At 62.0% G+C, this 22,145-nt stretch overlaps 1 protein-coding gene across 1 annotated transcript in view; it reads right to left on the bottom strand.

Annotated features, from left to right (window-relative positions):
• The window catches only part of LOC117653183 (Krueppel-like factor 5), a 40,196-nt gene extending 18,414 nt beyond the window's left edge, over positions 1-21,782 (bottom strand). The window contains exon 1 of the mRNA XM_034398651.1: positions 21,452-21,782. Within this exon, the coding sequence (XP_034254542.1) occupies positions 21,452-21,553 (102 nt within the window). The 5' untranslated portion in view covers positions 21,554-21,782. The remainder of the gene's footprint in view (positions 1-21,451) is intronic.
• Between the last annotated feature and the right edge of the window lie 363 nt (positions 21,783-22,145).

The raw sequence follows: 22,145 nt of genomic DNA, 5'->3' as shown, positions 1-22,145 counted from the left end.
CAGGCACAACGATTTTTCAAAGACATTTCTGAGCGTTTCGGCCAACTTTGAGACAATACTGCTCCCAAACTAAGACTGATAATCACACTCCGTAACAAAGGCATGCTAAAAGAAGGTCCAAAGACCAATTGCCCGTTGAAGGAGGACGAAATACCGCCTCGGGTCAGACGCAGTGGCTGCTTAAAATAGGCCCAAAACACGATTTTTCAAAGACATTTCTGACCGTTTTGGTAAACTTTGAGACAATACTGCTCCCAAACTAAGACTGATAATCACACTCCGTAACAAAGGCATGCTAAAGGAAGGTTCAAAGACCAATTGCCGGTTGAGGGAGCAAAATGCCCGCCTCGGATCAGACGCAGTGGCTGCTTAAAATCGGCCCAAAACACGACCCCAGCTACCTCGCCGCGACCCCTTAAAATTTTTTCGCGACCCCACTTGAGTTGAGAACCACTGCCCTACGAAGTGGTTTCCGCACTCACTCTCACATTCACACACACACACGCGCACGCCGCGGAGTAGGCCGGGCCGTCCTCAGACGGCGCGCGACGCGACGCGACGCCTTCCTTCTCCTCGTCGCCTCGCTGCTTCGCGTCGCGGCTAATCTGAAATGATGCAAGGCGCCGTTAAATGTTGCAGGCTGGCCAGGCTCTTTGGCTCGCCCGGTCCGCGGGTCCGCCGCCACTCCACTCCGTTTTGCCTCCATATTTCCCGCGCCAACCACCACCACACTGGCGGGACGGGGCTGCCCGCTCTGCCCGCCTTGCCACAGTGGCGCCCCCAATTACCGCGCCGGCCGGACGGAAGCGGCGCTTCCATCATGCCGTCGTCTCCCTCGCACTCGCGCGGCGGTCCACAGTGGGCCAGAAGACCGGTGGAGGCGGCAAAAACTCTCGACGCGTTTTCAGCTGCAGAGTCACTAAACAGGCCTCGAATCGAACGTGTGACCCCACCAATGGATTCCTCGTTCGGAGCGCAATCCATTGATGGGGTCACACGTTCGGTTCGAGTCCTACTTAGCGACTCTGCAGCTGTAAACGCGTCGAGAGTTTTTGCCACCTCCACCGGTCTTCTGGCCCACTGTGCGGTCCGCCGGCCGGTTGACACGCGATGGATTGGCCGGCCCGCGCGCCTCAATAAAGGACGACAACACGTCGCGCCGCCTTGCAGTGGGCCAGCCGTATCGCGGGGCCGCGGAGCGGACGGGCTGATGCAATTGGGAAGCCCAGTTGCCGCTCTGGGTTTCCTTCGCTACTCTAATCATCGCCCCCTCCCCCTTTTTCCTGTCGAGCAGTGGCGCCGAGGAAAGCACGCTCGAAAAACACAGTACAGGCACTCACACAGACAACGCAGACTGCGACACTGGCGCACACACACTGACTCTTTCCCGCTGCGCTTTAGGCTGGCTGACCATAGGCCGGCGTGTTCCCACCGCCACGACGATGAAGACGACGACCAAGACGACGACTCGGAGATAAATAAGTTCAAGGACGGCAAATTCCTAATTGAGCCATTCAAGTCGACTTTTGCCTGCTTTAGCTCCGCCGGCGCCATTGTTCCAGCGGCACGGCGCCTCGCCGCTAGCCTCGCTACAGCCTCACTAGCCTGGCTAGCCTCGCTCCGGGCGCGAGCCTGCGCGAGCCGCGCGTCCTTGTACGGCGAAACCCAGCCACAAAAGAAAAATTTAAAAACAAAATTGAAAGAATTTGCAGCTGTCCATAAATTGTCGGATTTGTTCTCTGGGTGGTATCGGCGGGGCGGGGCGGGGCGGGGCGGGGCGGGGAGGAGCGGTCTCACGGGAGGCTGGTGGATCCTCATCCCCGGATTGGCCAGGATGGCAACCAATGGCGGATTCGGGATTCAGCGGATTTGAATTTCAAACGAGCGAGGATCTGAGCGTGACGCGGCGATGACGCCCCCCCCCCTTTTTCCGCAGTGCCCACGCCGCGATGCCGCGCGGCTCCCTGCGCCCGCGCTGCTTACATGTTGCGCGAAAGGAGGAAGAGGAAAAAAAAAAAAGCGCCAACAAAGTGGCTCGTAAAATGTCGCTCGATATTTCGAGTGATAATGCCGTCCGCCTTCGGCGCGCGAGAACGCATTTGCTTCTAAAAGGGAATCGCAGCGGAGAGGAAAGACAAGAAAGAATGCGCCTACCGCTGCGGAGCGCCTGCGGAGCGCCTGCGAAACGCAGCATAGGCCGGCCCGCCACGCGCGGAGGTGCGGCGGGGCGGTCTACCTCCCAGGCGCCCGGAGCGTACCAGCGTAGCGCGCGTCGAGGCGGGTGGGCGTCGACGATGATGGCTGCTCGTTGTCTAATCGATACAAGGAGCCCAGCGGCCTCGGCCTAGAGGAGGCCAGTCGCTTAGAATCTCAATTTGGGCAAGTGGTTCCCTTCCCCTCCCCTCTACCCCCAGACCGCAGCCTAGCGCAGCTAACGCGGACGCAGAATTATTAATTACCTACACCCGAATGGCATCGCCTCCGCGCGGTCGGGGCGGGGCGGGGCGGGGCGGGGCGGCCACCGCGGTCAGTATGCATTTTACTCGATAATAACAACCCATTATGCTCGGCTCGTTGGCATGGCCACGCTGAAAAGGACCTAACCATACAACCACGTGTCGAAACCACCACCCGCACCGCCACGAGCGAGTATGAGTACGTGTGTGTGTGTTTGTGTGTGTGAGGGCTTCCCCGCGAACGTCAGCAGCACCCGTCCCCGTTGGGTTTTGTGCACGCGCTCGAAAACAGGCCATTCATTATCGGCTGTTAGCGGAACGGAGCGACACCAATTTTTGGTCTGGGAGTACAGTTCAAACAGTCACAGTCGCGCGTTCTACTCGCCGTTCCTCCTTTAAGCCCTTTTTCCCCACCGCCGCCGTTGCATGCAGTGCCCAGTGTCAACCCAACATATCATTACACTGCGCAACGACGCGTTTTGCGGAACTCGAGACGGTTTCTGTTCGTCCTTTTCGAAACTGTTTTCGAGAAGTGCGTAAAGCCGTAAAGCAGCGCTGACGTGCCAGTGGCGTGCCGCGGTGTTGTGCCGGTGAAGCCGGCATCGTCGCGACGCGTGCCGCTGAATGCGGCGACGGCTAAGAGGCGCATTTTATTTTCATGTCGGCCACGTCCCGCCCCACCACTTTGTACCGAAACCAACACCGAGGAATGCGTTTTCCACAAAGCGTATTTCTCTCTGAGGCTCGTGTACTCCACGCACTTTTGCAACACGCGGAAAGGGCGGAGGAAGGGTCAAAGCGGTGGAACAGAAAAGGGGCAGGCGAACACAAACACGGGGAGGAGGAGGAAGACGGCAAGTGGGACGACGCGCGCCAGTTTTACGGTGTCGCCGCTAAACGGTTTGGCGGCTGACGGAAGGTGGTTCTAATCCCGCGGCCTTCCCCGCCTTCCCGGCCACGCACACGCCGCGGCTACTCACACTGCATTCCCCGCGCGGCGGGGCGGGGCGGGGCGGGGCGGGGCGGGGCGCCGTGTGCCATCCCTCCGCGCGACAGCCGAACGCGCAGGCCTGCAGCGCCACGGACTTGTAGCGCTGCAGCAGTGGCGGCAGTGGTTTCGAAACGCGCGCTGCCACACACGGTGCAACACACACACTCACTCACTCACATACACACAACAGCCTTTTGCTTCCAGTAGGTCACAGGCCGACGCATATTGTGTATGGGACACGTGTGAGCTGTACCGGCGGTGGTCCTCCTGTTTCTGTCTCTCTCTCTCACTCTCCAGTGTCATCCGGTGCGCGACCCCTTTTGTTCGTCACCATGAGTATGCGTCCGTGAGAGTGCCGGCCGGCCGGCCGAGCGGTTGGCACCCCTATGCAGCAACAACAACAACAACAACAACTAGAGCCACAAAAGCCGCGCGACAAGGACGGCAAGTGTGTGACACTGTCTCTGTTGCACGGGCTTTACGAGAGACACAACATTGTCTCGGGTCGTAAAGGGGCATAATGAATCGGGCCTGCCTGCCTGCCTGTCGGCCCGGGCCTCGGAGTCTTTAACCCCGGCGTGACCCGGCCAAGTCTAGTGAAGTCGAACCCCCGTAGAACAAGAGGCACGCATTAACGGTAACGGCAGTGGCCGGCACACCAAACGCCTCCCCGAAGACCGAGCCGAAGGCCATGTCCCCCAATATCGTGCATCTGGACATCTGGACACGGCAGCCGGCACCAGCAGCCAGCACGGCGCACTCGGCCCAGGCCCAGGGTCCAGGCGGGCGGTGGTCCTTGGAGGACGTGTTCGGACCAGGACGGTCCGGGACGACCCCAGTCAATAAGTCACCAGCAGGCATATTATGATGGACGGTCTGTGTTGGCTGGCGTGTTCGCGGGGCGAGGCAAGGCGGGGCGGGCGGCGGCGGCCATGCCATGTGGGGGAATTCCTGCTGACAAATAAATTGAAGCGCTGCGTCGCGTCGCCGTGTCGCCGCGGACCGTCCGCTTCGACGTGGTGCTCCACTTCGCGTCCGTCCCGTCAGCGCCGACATGGCTGACCGACGAACCGGCCGCCCGGCCGGCAGACCGGGCCCTGATGGCGACCAGGGGCCAGGCTCGGGCGTTCAAGTCTCCAACGGCTCGTCCTTGGAAGGGACTTTGCAGTCCCCGCCGCCCCCAAGCCGGCCTCCGCGCCCCAACCGACAGCACGCGATAGCGCTGCCAGTAGTCGCACACCCGAGCCGCGTCTGTACACTACACTGTACACGGAGAAAGTTTTCCGCGAACGCACTGCGCACTCCTTGGCCGCGCCGCCGTCCGCCGCAGCGCGTTTTTACGGCCGCCGCGCCGCCATCGGTCGCGCTGCCCCGCCGCAACGCACACTCGCATTCCTGCGAAGAACGCCACGACGACGGCGACGACGTCGACGCCGTGCTCGAGGTGGCGGCGACGACGTCGACGCGGTGCTCCGGGTGGCGGGTGCTCGCGGCACCTTGTTCGCGCGTTCGCAGTCGTCATTTTCCCGCGCATTCCTAACGACGTGCCGCTGCCGCCCTTTCCTCTGACAGTCCGTGGGCCGACATGCGGAGGCCTGCGCACACACTCACTCACACACACACACGGTAGTGGATAGTGATCATCAGCTACGCAGACAGCGCCGCCGGCGACCAGGCGTCTAGGGAAATTGCACCGCGCCGCCCCGCCCCGCGCACCTGCCTCGCCACCCGCCACCGCAAGGTGCCCGCGCTGCCCGTGCGTACAGGGCCGCGGTCGGCGCGCAAGGCTCGGCGCAAGGCCTGGCGCTAGGGGACACGACACGGGCCGCTGCCGCTGCTGCCGTCGGCGTGGCGAACGAGGGCACGATGGCGATTCTCGGCGATAGTAAAACGCCTAACGAAGGAACGAGGCGGCGGCGACAAACTCACCGCGACGCCGCGGACGCCGTGGACGTCGTCCGGACGGCCCACTGATAATTACCTGCAACATGGAATGGATTCGTTAGAGAGACACTCGATGACGACGGGGAGCTGGGGCGCTATACTGCGACGGTGGCCTCGTCTCCGCGGGGAAGACTCACACACACACTCACACTCACAAACACACGCGCGCGCACACACACACACACACACACACACACACACACTGAGGCGGTGCAGCGTAATAAGCGCAATAAAGTTAAAAGCTAACCAACATTTTACGACTCGACACACATGCACTATGAGCTATTGTCATTGCCCCCTGGATATGTGTTCGTCTCCGAGTGTGTGCGTGTGTGAGTGTGAGTGCGCGTGTGAGCGAGCAGCACTTCTCTCCTTTCTCCACTAACAATGCCCACCAACCTCAAGAAGTCGCACCTTATTGAATGGCGCCGGAGAAAGAGGTTCTAATGGCGCGGATGGCCGAATATCGGCATGCGTGTGTGTGCGTGGCACTGCGTGCGTGCGCGGTCTACGACCGAGTCTACGGCGGACTACGACACGAAGGGCAATCCAGCGCACCATTTTCAGCGAACGTTTTCGCGTGTCTGTTTAAAATGGATTCAATAACGCAGATTCAATTTCTTTAAAGCGGTCTTTAATTGGCGTCCGACTTAATTAAACGGACCGATAATCCGATATTGCAATAACGCACGGCCGTCCGCTGGCCGCTTTCCGCACGGGGCCGCCATAACAGTGTGCTGGATGCTATCTCGGCACGCGTCGTTAGCGAGCCAATAATTGGGGCGTGGTGCGTCGCGCCGTCCTTCCCGCACTCGTGGGTCGCCTCGCAGGGGTGCGAGAGAGACGGAGCGACGCAGCCATGAACTCGGAAGTGGCTAGCTGCGGCTCGCGCGGCTCCTTGCCGCCACCAAGTGCGATACCCACGGCCGATTACGCACACAGACAGGCGCACGCAAACACACACACACGCGCCCAATTCATACATGCGCGGCGTGCTAAAAGTATAACGGGGCGCTTCGTGGAAGCCGCGCCATGGCGGCGCACGGCCGGCGTGGCTCGCCTCGGAATCCATCGCGGACCCTCTCGGAAGTGAGACGAGACGAGGTGACATTTTCCCGAACCGCCTGTTGCTGCTGCGTCGTGCTGCGCAGGCACCGCCACCGCCGCCATGGCGGGGGAAGTCCCCTCCCCCTCCCCCCGCGGCCGGCCGACGAGCGCGCACTTCGCACATGCGACGAGTACGCCGTAAATGAGGTTGGCGCGCGCCCAAAATCGCGTCGTGTTGTACACGACGTCCACGCCGCACTGCTTGGCCTTGGCGCGGCGTGGCGTAGCGCGGCGCACCACTGCATCCGGACCATCCGGACGCACCGGCGGGCCGCGGACACGACGACGAGGAAGACGCGCGTTTGGAAACGATCCACGCCGCTGGGCGGCCGGCCCCGTCAGAGAGGGCCCTGTTGATCCTCCGCTGCCCTGTGAGAGTGTGTGAGTGCGTGCGTGTGCTCTGAATGCGGCGGCCTTCGCTAGAGGAGCCGGCCGGCCTCGCGCGCCTCGCGCCGCCAACACAAGGATGCATTGATGACGAAGTACGAAGTGCGTCCTCTGCTTGGCTCCGCTCTGCTTCGCGTTGCTTCGGCCGCGGTGAGTCAGAGGCTGTCTAGTCCGGCCGGGCGGCCCGGGCGGGGCGGCACGACCGAACTAGTACACTGCCTGGCCGAGCGACTACGTACACGGCCCCGCCTGCAGTCCACACACCTGCAGCGCGGCGCTGGGAGAACCGTCCTCGTTGGATGCTTGCAAAGGTCAAGGCTGGCCTGCCTAAACCCCGGCACGCCGGGCCGGCCACGCTGAGCCCCTCACAATGCCACCTGCAGCTGCACCGAGGCGCCAGCGCGCCAGCCACTCACACCTGCAGCTGCTTAAAATCTGTCCCGGGCACCGCGGGGCACCCTTGACCCTGAGTGCGTCATTAAACGCCGCGGAGTCGCCATTCCGCCTTCCTAGTCACGGCGCCGCCGTGCCGCGGACGCTGCGGACGCCGCGGACGCCATAGGAGTCATGATTTCGCTGGCATGGACAATGGGGTCCACCGGGCCATGCACGCCAGGCAGGCAGGCAAGCAGGCAGGCAGGCAGGCAGGCAGGCAAGCAGGCAGGCAGGCAGGCAGGCAGGCAGGCAGGCCGCGCAGCTGCCGGCGGTGACAATGGGCTTCCCACGCTGTATCGCCTCTCCGAGCTCTCCGAGCTCGAGCGGCCCCTCTGTTGGCCGGCTCATGGCGGCGCGGCGTGGAGTCGTATTAAGGTGATTGAAGAAGCCCATGTCGCGCCGCGTGCACCGCATGCAGAGTGCGCGACGGAAACGGAAAGGAGAGACGGAGAGAGACGAGTGGGAGGGAGACGGCGAGGGCCGCATGCAGCATGCAGCAGGCCTTTCCGGGGTGTGCGCGGTGTGGCGCTCGCGGCCGCCGTAATGATGGTCATCGCCACGCCGCGGCGCCGCGGCCAGACACGTGTCCGCCAGAGAAAAACCTCCAGGACGCCGTCGTCGGGAAGGCGGCAGTGCCGAGCAAACAGAAACCAAGCCTGCAAACAAACTAACGGCGCACAGCACTATCGCGGCGCCGCGACAAAAAGACGAAAAGACAAAATGAGCCGCCCCGCCTCGTAACTCGCTGAATGACGGGCAATTTGAGGAATGGCGCCCCGCGGAACGATGCGGCTCGCCGCGGCCCGGTGCAGCGAAACTTTTGTGGCGATACATAAAACATCGGGCGGGCTCGCCGCGCGGGCCGTGACGGATTCTCGTGGAAGAGAAGAGAGGTCCGTTCCTGAAACGCCTTTGGAACGTGCTCCCTGTCTCTGTCCGTCGCGCGGGCGTCATTCAAAACAGCCACAGCCAGGCCGAGCCAGGCCGTCGTGTGGCGGCAAAAAGAGCCGAAAACGCGGCCGCGGAGAAGGCGGAGGAGGAGAAGAAAGGAGAGACAGAGTGCGTAATAACCAATCAGGACAAGGAGGGGAAATGAAACGAGAGCGATCCGAGTGGCTGAGCGACAGAGATGCGGCGATAGCCCGGCCAGGCCCCGGCCCCTCGGCTGGCTTGGCTCGGTCCGCGCCTTCCGGCTGGAAGTCAATAAATGGGCGCTGTCCGCGTGGCTGCGGGGCCGCGTGACGTCACGCTAGCGGCTAGCCGCACACGCGCGTGTGTCCACATCCACCGGACAAAGAGGGGCAATAAATAAATTTCGCGACGGGCCAAATATAATGAGATCGGTTTTCGGAGGAAACCTGACACGGGGCCGGGCAGGTCGCTTGAGGCCGTCAGCCTCTTGATTGGGAAAGTGGAGCCAATTTTTATTCTTGTTTAGAAAAACAACAAATAAGGTCTCTTTTCGCATCCCTTTTGCTTTGCAAACTTCTTGTTTGTGCTTTTTGTCCTGGCTGCAATTTTTTGGGAGGGCACTTTCTTCGGAATATTTGAAGTGCGCCTCGCGGTACCAGTGGTGGTTCACCCATTCATCCGTTGAGTCATTCATGGAGACCCGACCGCGGGTTCGCGGTGGCTCGCGCCTCGCGCCACGCACGCGCTGGATTCCGCGAAACCGGCACGGCGGCACGGCGGCGAGGTGGCGGGGCGCGGAGCGAGGAGACGGAGCGCGGAGACGGAGGGGTCAATAAATACGTGGCGAGTGATTCACGCACGCGAGGTGAGTTCATGCCGTAAACGCAAACGGAAGTAGGAGGTGTTTATGACATTTCCGGAAAAAAGGAAGATGCTGCGGAGACGCCGCGTGGAAAGAAAACAAGCAATGGACCATTCGCTTGATTGTTATTCCGTTATTGGATTTTCTGATTGAAAAATAAAAACTTTTTTGTGGCAAGCAATTTTTTTTGGTCCACACTCACACAAAGACGGCGTGAAGTGGGCCGAAAACGAGAGGAACAAGCAGGGAAAATAATGGTCCCTGGGCGCCGCGTCCTGTCGCCGCCGCCATGGTCGCCGCTGTCGCCGCTGTCTTCGCTTCGCGGCCCCCGTGGGCCTCTGATTGGCCACGCCAGCCACGCCAGGCAGCGCCAGGCTAGGCCGTGGCGGCTACGCACGGACCGGGGTGCCAGGCAGAGCCTAATCGGGCCCCACACGCCGCCGCCCGGGCCACCGCGGGCCACCGCCCACTGAATAGCAACCAGGCGGACCTCGCTAGCACCACGGCCACTGGGACCTTCTTTCTGCGGCCACAGATTCGCGCCCCTCAGAGAGCAGCTCCTTTGGAGCCCCTCTCGCTGCTGGCCAGCCAGGCGGGGATGTCAACAAGCACCATTATCACGCCATCGGCGACCGATCTGCCGTGCCCTGCCGTGCCGTGCCGTGCCGTGCCCGGACACGCGACACGCTGCAGACGGGCAGACCACACAGTGCATGCAGTTCGCTCCGAGCCAAACGCAATTCCTTGCTGATCGATCACTTCCTCCTCGCTGGTGCGGTGACGAGGCTGCTCACACGCACGCACAAACACACACGCGTATATTCATACATTCGCAAGTGCGCGTACACACACACACACACACGTATTCATACATGCACAAGTACACTCACGCACGCACGCATACGCACGCAGGGGGATTGCACGCCCAGGTCTCGCCGTGAAAACACACACACATACACACACACGCACATCGGTAATCATTCGGCCGCATCCCTGCCATCAGTGCATCCCTGCATGAATGGGCCGGCCGGGCGACACGGAGCGCGAAGCACCGCGAAGCACGGCGAGGCACGGAGGCCCTCGCGGGGCTTTGTCGCGTCCTGCGCGGAAGTGGATTCTGCAGAGCGGCCAGGGGTTCGAACCCACTCTCCTTCGCGTACGATTCATAAAACGGGTGCAAGAACACGCACACAACTACACCTGTTTGTGTGTGTGCGTATGTGTGTGTTAGTGAGTGAATGTGTGTGTGTGTCCTGCAAATGCATCGCCTCGGGCGGCGCGGCTTCCGGCAGGCCGGCCAAACCTCTCTCCTCTCCTCCCCTCAGCCTCCGGTCCCTCCGGTCCCTCCGGTCCCTCCGGTCAGCCACTGCTCCGGTCAGCCTCCCCACTTAGCCGCTCGGTGTCGTCCCCGCGAGCGACAGAGACGCAGACGGAGACGGAGTGAGGCCCCGGGGCCAACGGCGGCATCCTGCGGAAGGCTTGGCTTGCCGGGCACCGTGCGGGGCACCGTGCGGGCCACCGCCCCGGGGCCGTGGGAAGATGCACACGTCATTTTTGGCGAACCGAGCAAATGATGGTTTTTTGGTGCAGCGCCGCGGCGGAGACGACGCGTCACTCGATGACGAGGCCGCGCGCGTGCAGCGGGGCGGGCGGCGGGCACCGCGCCTGGTGTTTCTTATTTATGCCGGCCTCCTAATTTCGGTGCAAGTGCGCGTGCTCTCCGTGCCTCTCCGCCCCCCTCGCTCTCCGTGATCGTGAAAGTCAATTCGACGCGTGCGCCGCGGCCCGGCCGTCGTCGGCCAGACCGTCCGCCGGAGCGGCGAGCACGGCGACGACGCTCTCGGATGAATTCTGACACGCGTTTTGAATTATCGCCCAAATAATCGGGTTAGTCGCCAACCTGTCTCCTAGCCGTATGTCTGTCGCAACACAATGGGCACCCTGGAGTCCACCAGGCAGTCCAGTACCGCCAGGGCCCTCGCCGCAATTATCTGGAGCACCGAGAGCGCGCACCAAGCGTCAAGAAATAAATTTAAAAAACCTTTTACCTGTGGAAACAAACCGGTTAAAAACACATTTCGAAAAAAATGGATCGATAAAAATAGCAATAAAAGGCGGCTTTATGCTCCATCGGGGTATCGGATTCGCACTGCGACTGGCCGGCGCGTTGGCTATGGGACGGAACCTGTTGTTTGCCACGCGGCCAGGGGCCCGAGGCCTGGCTCGGCCCGGCGGGGCCCGGCGGTATCGGTGTCCGGGCAAAGAGCTCCTCAGGGACTCGGGGACTCAGGGCCGCGGCGATACGACGCATCGGCCATAAAGACGGGAATAGACAGGGGCGGCACCACGCCAGCAATAAAAGCAAACACAAAATCGGCCGGCCGGACACCGCGGCACAGCCAGGGCACAGCGGCCAAAATTTGAACCGGGCGCCGCTTTTGCCCGAACGACTCGCCCGACTCGATCGCCGGCCGAACAACAAAAACGCGAACATGTTGCCCGGGCGGACAGCGCGGGCATAAAGAGTGCGAGAGAGACAGAGAGAGAGACGGCGGGCACGCGACTCCATGCGAACGAGATCCTGATTGGTAATCTGGAAATGCGACAGCAGCTGCTTTACGGCCAATCAAAGCGTCCGCTCGGCGTGTCGGTGCCGTGTCGGTGCCGTGTCGCTCGGTGCTTCGGCCGGCCCAGGACTCAAAGGCACCGTCAGGCGGCCGGGCCGGTCGCGAGGCGCGAACAGGAAGTTGCAAAACACGGGGTCACAAAAGCTCCTCTATCAGCGCGGCTGCCAGCCAGCCCCGCCAGCCGCCTGCCCGTCGCGGCAGCGCGGCGTACCGGTCGGACAAGTTGGAAAGTGCGTTGCACCATCGCGGGTAGGCAGCCCGCGCGCCCCGCTCCGTGGAACAGGATAAGGATGATAAGCCGGCGCTGATAACCGGATGGGGACGCCATCGCTGTCACTCGCACGAACGCGACAAAAGGCGGCATGTTCATTTCGGTGGCGGGGAACGAAATTGAACCGGATTAGAAACGTATGGCTATCGCCTGGCTATCGGCAGGTGCGAAGTGTGAACATCCCCACGGCGGCAGCAGCGCGCAGACTGGGCTATTCTTGTGCCTGCGTCACGCTTCTGGCGTAGCTATATCTGGCGACAAATATTTTCCTATCTCATGAGTGCTGGCCGGGGAAGCGGCGAGCGCGGTGAGGGTCAGGGCGGAGCAGGGCGGACAGAGGGCCTCGCGCTGCAGGCGCTGCAGGGGGCGACTGGAAGACTAGAACCTGTTGAGAATGAATGGGCGAGGAGCGCGGCCCAGCGCGGCCAGGCTGCAGCCTCTGGGACTGTGAGACTGTGGGGCGCCAGCGCGCCAGGACTCTACCCCGCACCAGCCCGGCAGCCCGGCTGGCAGCCATGCGGCTGGGGACCTGTCCGGAGACTCCGCGTGCGGACTGGGGGACCGCGCGGAGGGGAGGAGGGGGAGGGGGTCAGGATGGAATGCCTGGCACGCCGCGCGAGGAACCGTCGGACCGCTCACCGGCGGCTGCGTCCGCCTGTCTGTCTCTCTCTCGCTTTCCCTGGCCGAGTGCTCATGAGGCTAGTTAGTGGTGGCGCTGACTCCGCGCCACTGGACTGCGTGTAGGCCGCGCGGGCCGCGCGATCACGGCCGATAACTGCAACCCAATCAGTCCGCGGCCCGCGACGAGGCCAGCGACGCACCGTGACTCATTGTGTTTGGCCGCAAGATGGTGCAACCGGGGCGCATCCTTTGTGCGCGATAAGGGTGCACCTGCTTTATCGCCAGTGTGCCCAGACCACTTTGCAGGAAAAAGAGTAGTAAGACCCTTAGACGCGGACCGCCACTTTGACTCCCCATAGTGACAGTAGTAAGGATCCCCCAGAGTGGCGATCCTCCACCTCGGCTTCCCATAGTGACAGTAGTAAGGATACCCCAGAGTGGCGGTCCTCCACCTCGGCTTCCCATAGTGACAGTAGTAAGGATACCCCAGAGTGGCGGTCCTCCACCTCGGCTTCCCATAGTGACAGTAGTAAGGATACCCCAGAGTGGCGGTCCTCCACCTCGGCTACCCATAGTGACAGTAGTAAGGATACCCCAGAGTGGCGGTCCTCCACCTCGGCTACCCATAGTGACAGTAGTAAGGAACCCCAGAGTGGCGGTCCTCCGCCTCGGCTTCCCAATGTGACGGCCGGGCGGGGAGCGCCTGCGGGGTAGGCCGCACGAGGACAGCCCTGTTCGGCGGGGCGGCCTGCCTGCCGGGCGTTCTCGGCCGGCCGACGCCGCGTCGCAGCGCAGCGCATCCACACCGCAATGCCGCCAATGGAATTTTGATAAGCTGCGCTCATTTTCGAGACGGGTAATGAAGACACTCCGCGCGCAAGAATTCGACGCGAAGAGGGAAGAAAAAGGCGACAAAAAAAGTTGGCGTGCCGCCGCGCCGCACAGACGCGCATGGTTTGCACTTGGTTCTCCGCGAACGGACGCGTTTTCACTAGGCGGCTGGCTCATTCACACGGTACTCTGAATTCAGAAAAACATGTGCTTCCTGCGGCGTGCTTCCTCGCGCAACACGCCGCTGTCGCCGTGCTGAAGGAATAGCGGCGCCCGGTGCGAAGCCAAGTGTATCGAGGATCGGAACTTGGAGATTGGAACTGTCCGGTTCGGCGCTTTAGTCTCGCTGCGAGCCTCCGCAGCTGCTCGCCGCGACCGCGGGGGACAAAAACTGGCGCGACTCGGCGGCCTGATCCAAGCTCCAGGCCACGGAAGCCGACCAAGCCACCGGCAACCCAGAGACGGCTACAGACAGCCGAGGGCAACCAAAAGCAAGCCAAAGGCAGACAAATGAGCAAGTCGCACGTGCGGGCTTTACACGATTCGCTTTCACCCAGCTCCTTCTTTAACGTGACTTTTTTTCGGAGCCCTGCGCCACACACAGGGCGAGCGGACAGACGTACAGGCGGACAGACAGACAGACAGACTGACAGACGGGCGGACGGACAGACAGACACTCGCGGCTCGCGCGCTGCGGTGGCGCCCACACTCAATTGTTGGCAGCGCCTCTCGAGCTCAGAGGCTCAATGCCTCGCAGCCACTCGGCCAGCCGCGTGCGCAGCGAGCGCCGTGTAGAACACGCCAGGGAAGCAGGTGTTTGGCGTGGCCGCGAGGGGGAGGGGGCCTGCAGCTGGACTAGCTTAGACAGACACTCTGCCCACGCCGTCTGGAAATAACGACACGGGCACCGTGACTCCTCCCGTGGGGCTTCAGCTCGCTTGCTGCGGCCCCACTGACCGGGCAGCGCCAGGACGAAAAGGCCCGAAAGCCAATCCTGGAGGACCCCCGTCCCCCGCCTCGCCCGGACGGCAAAGGCAGGAGCATTCCGGCAGCAAACAATACGCGGCCGCTTACGCATTCACTTCACACCTCCGGACTGGCGGCGCTGGCGGCGCGTGCCTCCCGCCTGGAAATTTTGACAGCGCGGCATGCAGAGTCCGCCGGCCTGGACGGCCAGGATGGCCAACCGCGACGTGCGAATGGCCGGAACGCGCAGGCCGCGCCGCCAGACCGCGATGACAGCGTTTTTTCCCCCCGCGCTTCCAACTGTTTTCCCGCGCAATTTCTAGCGCCCCCCCAGTTTCGTTGTTTACTTTTTTGTGCCGAGGCAGCAGCGGCGTTGTTGTTTCCCAGTTGGCAAGTGTCCCACTAACTCAGCGGAGATGGGCTCCTGAAAAAGGCCGGCGTATTGCCGGTGACAGGCCGCGTGGGTGCCGCCATGCCGTCCGGCAGGCGGGCAGGCAGGCAGGCAGGCAGGCAGGCAGGCAGGCGGGCAGGCAGCCGTCAGGCCCGCCGCCAGTCCTCTATAATCTAACAGTTATCCCGCCAGGCTGCCAGGCGCTGCCAGGCTGCCCGCAGCTAGTCGGCTAGTCGCAGCCACACTCGAAGGCCCCGCGCAGCGCCGCGCAGCCAATTGCAAATCGGAATGATTCCGACCTCGCGCGGCGCCGCGTCGCCCCGCGGCCTGCCAACGTCGCCGTGCAAAACACATTTGACACTTTGCGTTCGAACTTGAGACTCGCGCCAAGGACAGGAGCAAGGTTGCGTAAACTGGCCGAATTAGATAGCGGTTGACGTTAGCGCGCCCCATCGAGTGTCGCGAGGCGCGGCAGCGATCAACGGTCCACGCGGCAACAACGGCTTGTAACTGGATTAACGCGAACTTGTTTGAGTGCTGACTTGGCCAAAGTTCAGACTGCAGAAGTCTTTTATCTTCAATAAATGGAAAGTGGTGCAAGCGCAAGGCTTGAAATGACGCATTTTAAAAATTGAGTTCGTCGATTGTCTGACGCATTACAAGCGCTAACAGTTTGCCTGCTGTTGGAACTTTGGTCAAGTCCAGCACACAATGCGTCACATGGAAGTGCACAGCTTTGTCGGCTTCCTGCCGTGGTTACGGGACCTGGTGCAACCGGAGCAGGCGGAGCCAGCGCAGCAGAGAGATAGGAAAGACACCAACAAGGGAGGGAAACACGATTGGCGACTTATTCGCACGATAATCCCATCGCTGCGAATAATTACTGGGCGTTGCGGCAGCCACTGCGTACAGCGGACTGCTTCCGATCAGCGCGCTGTCTCTCTCACACTGACGGGGCGTCCCTGGGTCCGCGAGAGAGACAGCGAGCTGTAAGGAGTCAGCGCACGATGCGTGCGTGCGTGAACGGACACGCATCCAGACGAGGCGCTAATCAGCAGTGGGCACACCGATCGCGCCGCTACGTCGCTGCGTCGCTACGTCGTCCGCCAGGGGAAATGGAAATTCTGATGAAAAGGACATCAAAAGAAAGACGGAATGCGCGTACTACTTCTTCCTCACTTCCGACGTGATTATTTTTAATTGGCCGACGATGTTACAGACTCAAATGGATACGGCAACGGGGCATAATCGCGTGTTTAGGCGCGGGGGCTTTGTCGTCAGCCAATGGGAGAGGGGGAAGGGGCTGACGGGTCGTCGCTAGGTTCCCGAAAACGCGGGCTGTAGTACGAACCCCATCGTGGCTTCCTGGACATCAGATGAAAAGCAAACCGTGTCACAAACATGCACTCGACAATGCCTTTCCTAGGTGCGACTCGTGCGGTTCCTGGCAAAACGGCTAGGCTGGGTATTCTTAATCTATCTATCTATCTCCGTTTAGGGCTGCCGAAGGAGGAAAAGCGCTCGGCTTGTTTTGCCCGCGACTGCAGTGACACGACAGTGACGCACGCGGCGGAGCGCAGCGGAAAAAAACAAGTCATCCGCAAACAACGTCGCAATGAAACCGCCAGACCAAATTTTGACTCATTGTTTTCTTTCCGCTACAAAAACCCTCGGCGTTTCTTCATAAAATGAATTTTCCAGTTGGTTTTTGTGCTGTGGTCAAAATGGCGGCGAAATGGAGGCGAAAACGAATGTTGGAACGGCGAGTCGGTAGTTCTAAGAGCATCGCTATCGCACTCCTTCACGTGAAATAAACAGGCCCATCCGGTGATAAGCCTCTTCTTCGCCCTAATTAAAAGCATGACTGGTGCGCGCAAATACCGGCCGGGGCGAGATAAGCGCCGCGTACGCGCCTTCATTCATTCATGCCACGTCCATTCATGTTTTCGCCTTGTTTCCGAGAACCGGCGACCTACTCCCGAGACCCCCAAGCGGAGGCGCTGCGGGCCAGCCATCAGGATTTCGCCAATTAAATTCAAAATTTGATTTTTATTTTCCTTTATGGAGCTAAGACATGCATAAACGCTTGTCGGTCTGTGATTTACAGCATCCTAAAGATCGTTGCGAAACCCACGGAAATGTCTGAATTTAGAAAAGGCATAAATCCCGCGGTTCCGACTTTCCCAACGCGGCCGCATAATCCATCGCCATGGTTTCGCGGGCCGCCTGCCTCGCCCGGCCGCCCGCCAGTGTAGCGACAAATTGTCGACGGGGTGCTGCAGGCCACCGGGCCGCCGGACGGACGGCGGACGAGCAGCGGGCTGGTTCTCGACGAGGGATTCGTCGCTCCAACGGTGCGAGAGAGACGAACCTCTGTCCCGCAGCAGCAGCAACCTCCTCGTCTTGTCCCGATCGCGTGCCGAGCCGCGGCTGACTCTAAATCCCGAATTATGGAAAGAGAGTCGGAGTCTGGCATTGGCACTGTCGGGGACATTCATTCGTGCGCGTGCCTGCTCCTGCCTCGCTGCCTTCGCACCGCTCTGAGGCACCACCAGGGCCGCCACCTCGCCGCCCGGCCGCAGGACGTCAGACACGTCAGACACGTCAGATCGGAAGACTTTCCGGGACTCCAGGACTTACCGGGCGGGTAGCGCAGCCTCACCGCAAGTTATTCAAACCGGCCAACCTAAATCTTGCCGTGGTATTTATTTTTTTCGCCGATTTTTTTTTTCCCCGCGGTAGAAATTTGCATGTAGGTGCTCTGATTATCCTCGCGCCTGATTACCCGGGGTAATTTTGTGGGGTAATGCGAAGCCGCTTTTAATGCGGCGGGAAAGGGGTATAGGCAGATCGCCGTGCCCCACACAAGGCCCCACATGCAGGCCGCGGCGCGTGGGCGGGGCAGGGGGGGGGGGGGGGGGGGGGCTGGACCACCCGGCGAGTTTCGGCGTGTCGGACGCGTTTGACATGGCGGGGACAGTCGGGAGTCGGCCGTAGTCGGCCACGGTCTTCACGGGGCGCGCTGCAAGGCTGGAAGGCCCTGCAGGTCTTGGTAGGCCCCGCCTGCCGCGGCCTGCACCGAGCCCCGGACGTGCGGTGCATCTTATTGAGCCCCCCCCCCCCCCCCTTCCCCCCGGGCCACGCTTGGCCGCAATTTTGCAGCTGAGCGCCAGCACCATCCTCACGCCCTTCCCGCTTCAAGAATGAAGACCGGCACTACTACTGGCACGCTGGAAACAGACAGCGATCCCAACGATCGCCGCCAAAAGTTAGCTATTCGTGACGTCACCGGGGCTTTCTTTTCGTGGAGCAGGTAGAGGCAGCCCCGCGGCGTGGCGCAAGCGCGCAGGCGGCATACCTTTGGCGCCGGAGAATTTCCGGGGCCCCGACGGCCTGACGGCGGCGGCGTACGGCGGCGAGGTGCAAGGCCCCGAACGAGGCCCGGAGAAAGGGGAGACAGGGGAGGCAGTCACCCCGCCGCCGACCAGCAGGCCGCCGAGGCCGCCATAAACCCAGGGTGCGCGCCGTGGCGCCCGAGACCCCCAGCACGACACGGCGACGGCGCCAAGGAGGAGACAACCCTTTTGGCCGCCGCCAAGGGTAAGGGTCACTACGCCGCAAAATTATTTTTTTAAAAATAGTAATTTTATTTTTTGTCACCACCACTCCGCGCTTGCTATTCCCCTTGTTATTCCCCCCGAAGGCCGAAGGGCCGAAGGTGCCCGCTGCGCTATCTGGCGGTGACGCGGACTAATCCCGTCGCACCTGCGCCGCACTGGCGGCTATCACTCCGCGATAGGCGTCGCCGCCGCCGTCGTCGCCGTCCTAGGGCCGCGGAGCGTCCACCGCCTTCCAGAAGAGTGAACCGCACACGACACACGTCGCCGTCGCCGTCCGCCCCGCCCGTATCTCCGGCAAACATTGACCGCCTTATCCAAACGGAGAGCGATCCGCGAATAGGCACTGTGCGTGAGTCCGGCGCGGCGCGGCGCGGCCGCTTCCCAGGCTGATAGCACTCTATCGGTCACCTGCTACTCGGCCAGCATCGTCACCCCGCGGATGGCCTCCCCGTCGACGCCGGCACCGGCTCCTTGTCCTTGTCGCACTCGCAGTCAAGTTAGGTGGATCCACCGCAGCGAGTGAAATTAAGATGCAAATGCGTCCGCGGCGTCGCCAGAGCAATACCCAGCAATACGGAGTGGTTCGGGCGGCGCGGCGTTACATAAAGACAAGTCATTTATCCGACTATCCGGCGCGCTCTGCAGATCACCTCTCCAACACACGGCTTAGAGCGTCGCAAAAAATATTTGTTGTTGTTTTTGTTCCGGATGATCGATCTGCTGAGCTACCCTCTCAATTATATTTCTGACACGGAGAAACAAAAATAAAAGAGTCTGTGGTGGTAACGAGAAAATTGAGTTTGCCCAGATCAGCTTTGCCGGGCACAGCATATTCGTTTTAGGCCAACGCTCTTTTTCCGCGTCGGGCCGAATTTAGGTTCAAGAGGCGCCTTCCGCCGCGTGCCGCCTGCTGAGAGGCGCCCGGCGTGCTCGACGTGCTCGACGCACCGCAGTGAGATCACCGCGCCGGCCGCGCCGGCCCACGGCAGGGCCCTCGTCCGGAAGGCCGCCAACGAGGACGAGGCGTCGTCCGGGACGCCGAAACGGTCGCCAACGCCGTGTTTTCGCAAAGCGACCAAGAGTGAGTAATTATGACATACAGCGGAAATGCCAGTCCGCTGCACCTCGCTCTCTCACGCTCGTTAATGCCGCAGTGTTCGGAACTTTTCACTTTGCCACGCGAGTGTGTGAGTGCGTGTGTGTTTGCGGGTAATTGTCGCAAAAGTGACACTCTGGCATTATTTCGGCATCAACCCCGTCGTCTTCTTTTTCTCTCCCTCTTCTTCTCCTTCTTGTGCATGCTGGCCCGTTTCCTCGACCAGCGTCTCTCCCTTTCTCTGCCTAATCCCGCACAACCCCTCTCTCTCCCTCATGCAGGCCATGCGCTGCGCCGGCAGCCTCGAGACATTCTTTTCCGAGCAAACGGGCCATAAGAAGCGTGAATAATGTGTTTTTCTGCGAATCGTCTGCTCGCCTCTCTCCGGACTCTCCTCTCCTCCGCTCTGCCGGCCGGGCCCGGCCCTCCCCTCCGACGACATGCTTGGTGTAATTAGGCGACGATATCAGAGTGCATTCGGCCCGCTGCCGGCGCTGCCCCGCTCGCGGCAAATTGGGTTGCGTGTTGAGCAAGCCGCGCGTCCCGTGCGTGCATCGCCGTGCATCGGCCATCAGCCGGCATCAGCGCACCGGGACCGACCAGCCCCCAAAACTTTTTGATGCGCGCCTAATGATTTTCGTTTTTACGTTTTAATGAACTTAATTTTTATTATTGCCGACTTAACGACCTCTCACCGGCCCGTCATCGTCGGCGGCGTTGGCGGCGTTCGCAGTTCGCACACACGCGCGCTGCTGGTCATCAAGGTCCAGTTAGCAGCCGAATTTTTCATCCGCGACGCAGCGGTGACGCGGCGCCCGACGTGTTCAGACGTGTCGTCCGTACAGTCGCGCGAGAGATACGATGCGAGGTCGTAAAGGGCTCAGCGCGCTCAGCGGCCGGATGAGGATGAGGCGGCCGTTTCCTTGGCCGCTTATCTGCGAGGTGTTTCGAAAACGCGCGCGATTCGCCGCCAAAGGTTCCGGGTACACATCGACGCACGTCCTGTTGTCCGTTTCCCGTTCGAGGACGGCCTCCCCCAGCCCTCAGGGGCGGCGCGGGGCGGCGCCAGCGGGGCCCTTTTGTGGCGAGCACGAGTCATCGACCCCCGGCCGCCTGTCTCCAAGCGAGATAGCCAGTCGTGGGTACAGTGGCGGCGGCCACGGCGTGAAGGGACGCCGCCGAAAACTTAAACATTCAACTAAATGGTACTGAGGCAGAGGTTGCGGCGTCGCGGGGCGCACCGCCCGAAACGCTGGCCGCTTGGCAGCGGGCTCACGTTCGGGGCGTCGGGGGGTCCGGGCGTCGGGACGCAGGGCGCCGTTGAGGCGCGGACCGGGCTCGTCTCGTCTCGCACCGCCAGCCGAATAGTAAGTGGCGACATTACCCCGCATTACGGACGGCGGCGTCGCGCGGCCCTACACTATAGACAACAACCCGGTCATTACGTGCACACTGCTCCATATTTCCACGCGCCCAGGGAAGACCAGGGCTGTGACCAGCGCGCCGGCTGGTCTCGAGTCACTCATCGCTGAGTCCAAACACCCCGCGCGCGTGGCGAGTTGCCGGGCTCGCGGCCCTACGCCGCTGGACCGGCCCGGCGTATCGGATTCGGCGAAACCGCGGCGGGCGGCGTTGTTCGGCTGCCCTGGCCATTCGCTCTGGCTCTCTGGCCACAGCTATGTAAGCGCGCGCGCCTGCGTTGCTTCCATCCCGGCGCGATACGGTGGTAGGCAGGCAGGCCGGCGTGGCGTCTAGCGCGCCACTGTAACCGGACACCCCGGACACCGCCTGGACCGCGAGGAAACTGGAGCCGGCCGCGCGCGCCGCGCACCGCGCACCGCACCGCGCGGGAAGGTCGACACGGCAGTCGGCACGCTGTGTCGGTCGGACTCGTGTCGTCGGGGCTGCAGAGCTTCTGCTGCTCAATCACTCACCTGCATGAGCCAGGGATCCAGGTCGGCGCTGGGGGAGGAGCAGGCTGGGGCGCTGACGCGGTGCCCAGGGACTATCTGGTCGTCGTCCAAGGCCGACTCCATGCCGGTCGTGGCATGGACACGCGAGAGGGCAGGTCCGTTCGGGAGAGGGTTCGCACTGCACTGCACCGCACTGCACACACACTGTCACACGCACTGCACTGGCTTCTGGCTTGGCGCGGCCTGGGTCTCGGCCTCCACGAGGTGCCTCCGCGAGGTGCCTCCACGAGGTGCTGGTCGTCGTGCGGCTGGCTGCTGGCACTCCGCGCTGCACAGGCGACACGGCGATGGTCGGGGCCTCACTGCGCCGCGCAGCGGCAACAGCATAGCGGGCCCGCCGCGCGCCGCCCGGCCGGGCCGGTGGAGGGGCGCCGGGGCTGCGGGGGCCGCGGCGGGGGCCACGGCGGGGCTCGGAGAAAGAGAGAGAGGGAGACTCGTCTATCGGGTGGCCCGTCCCGCCGTCCCGCTCGCACACTCGTATACGCGCGTATAGGCCGCCAGGCGGGCCGGCCGAGCTGGCAGCCACGCGGTTCACTCTCTCATTCACTCTCCCAACTCATTCAGAAAGACCAGAGCCCCTCGAGAGGAGAACTCAGGCTAAGCCACCTGTAGCGCGCCCCGCGGCCTGCGCCCCGCGCCCCGCCGACCCGGCTCG

This window comes from Thrips palmi, unplaced genomic scaffold (assembly GCF_012932325.1).
Source record: "Thrips palmi isolate BJ-2018 unplaced genomic scaffold, TpBJ-2018v1 HiC_scaffold_8, whole genome shotgun sequence".
In the NCBI taxonomy this organism is placed as follows: domain Eukaryota; kingdom Metazoa; phylum Arthropoda; class Insecta; order Thysanoptera; family Thripidae; genus Thrips; species Thrips palmi.
Note: the sequence above shows the minus strand (reverse complement) of the source record. Positions and strands in the feature narration are given on the sequence as shown.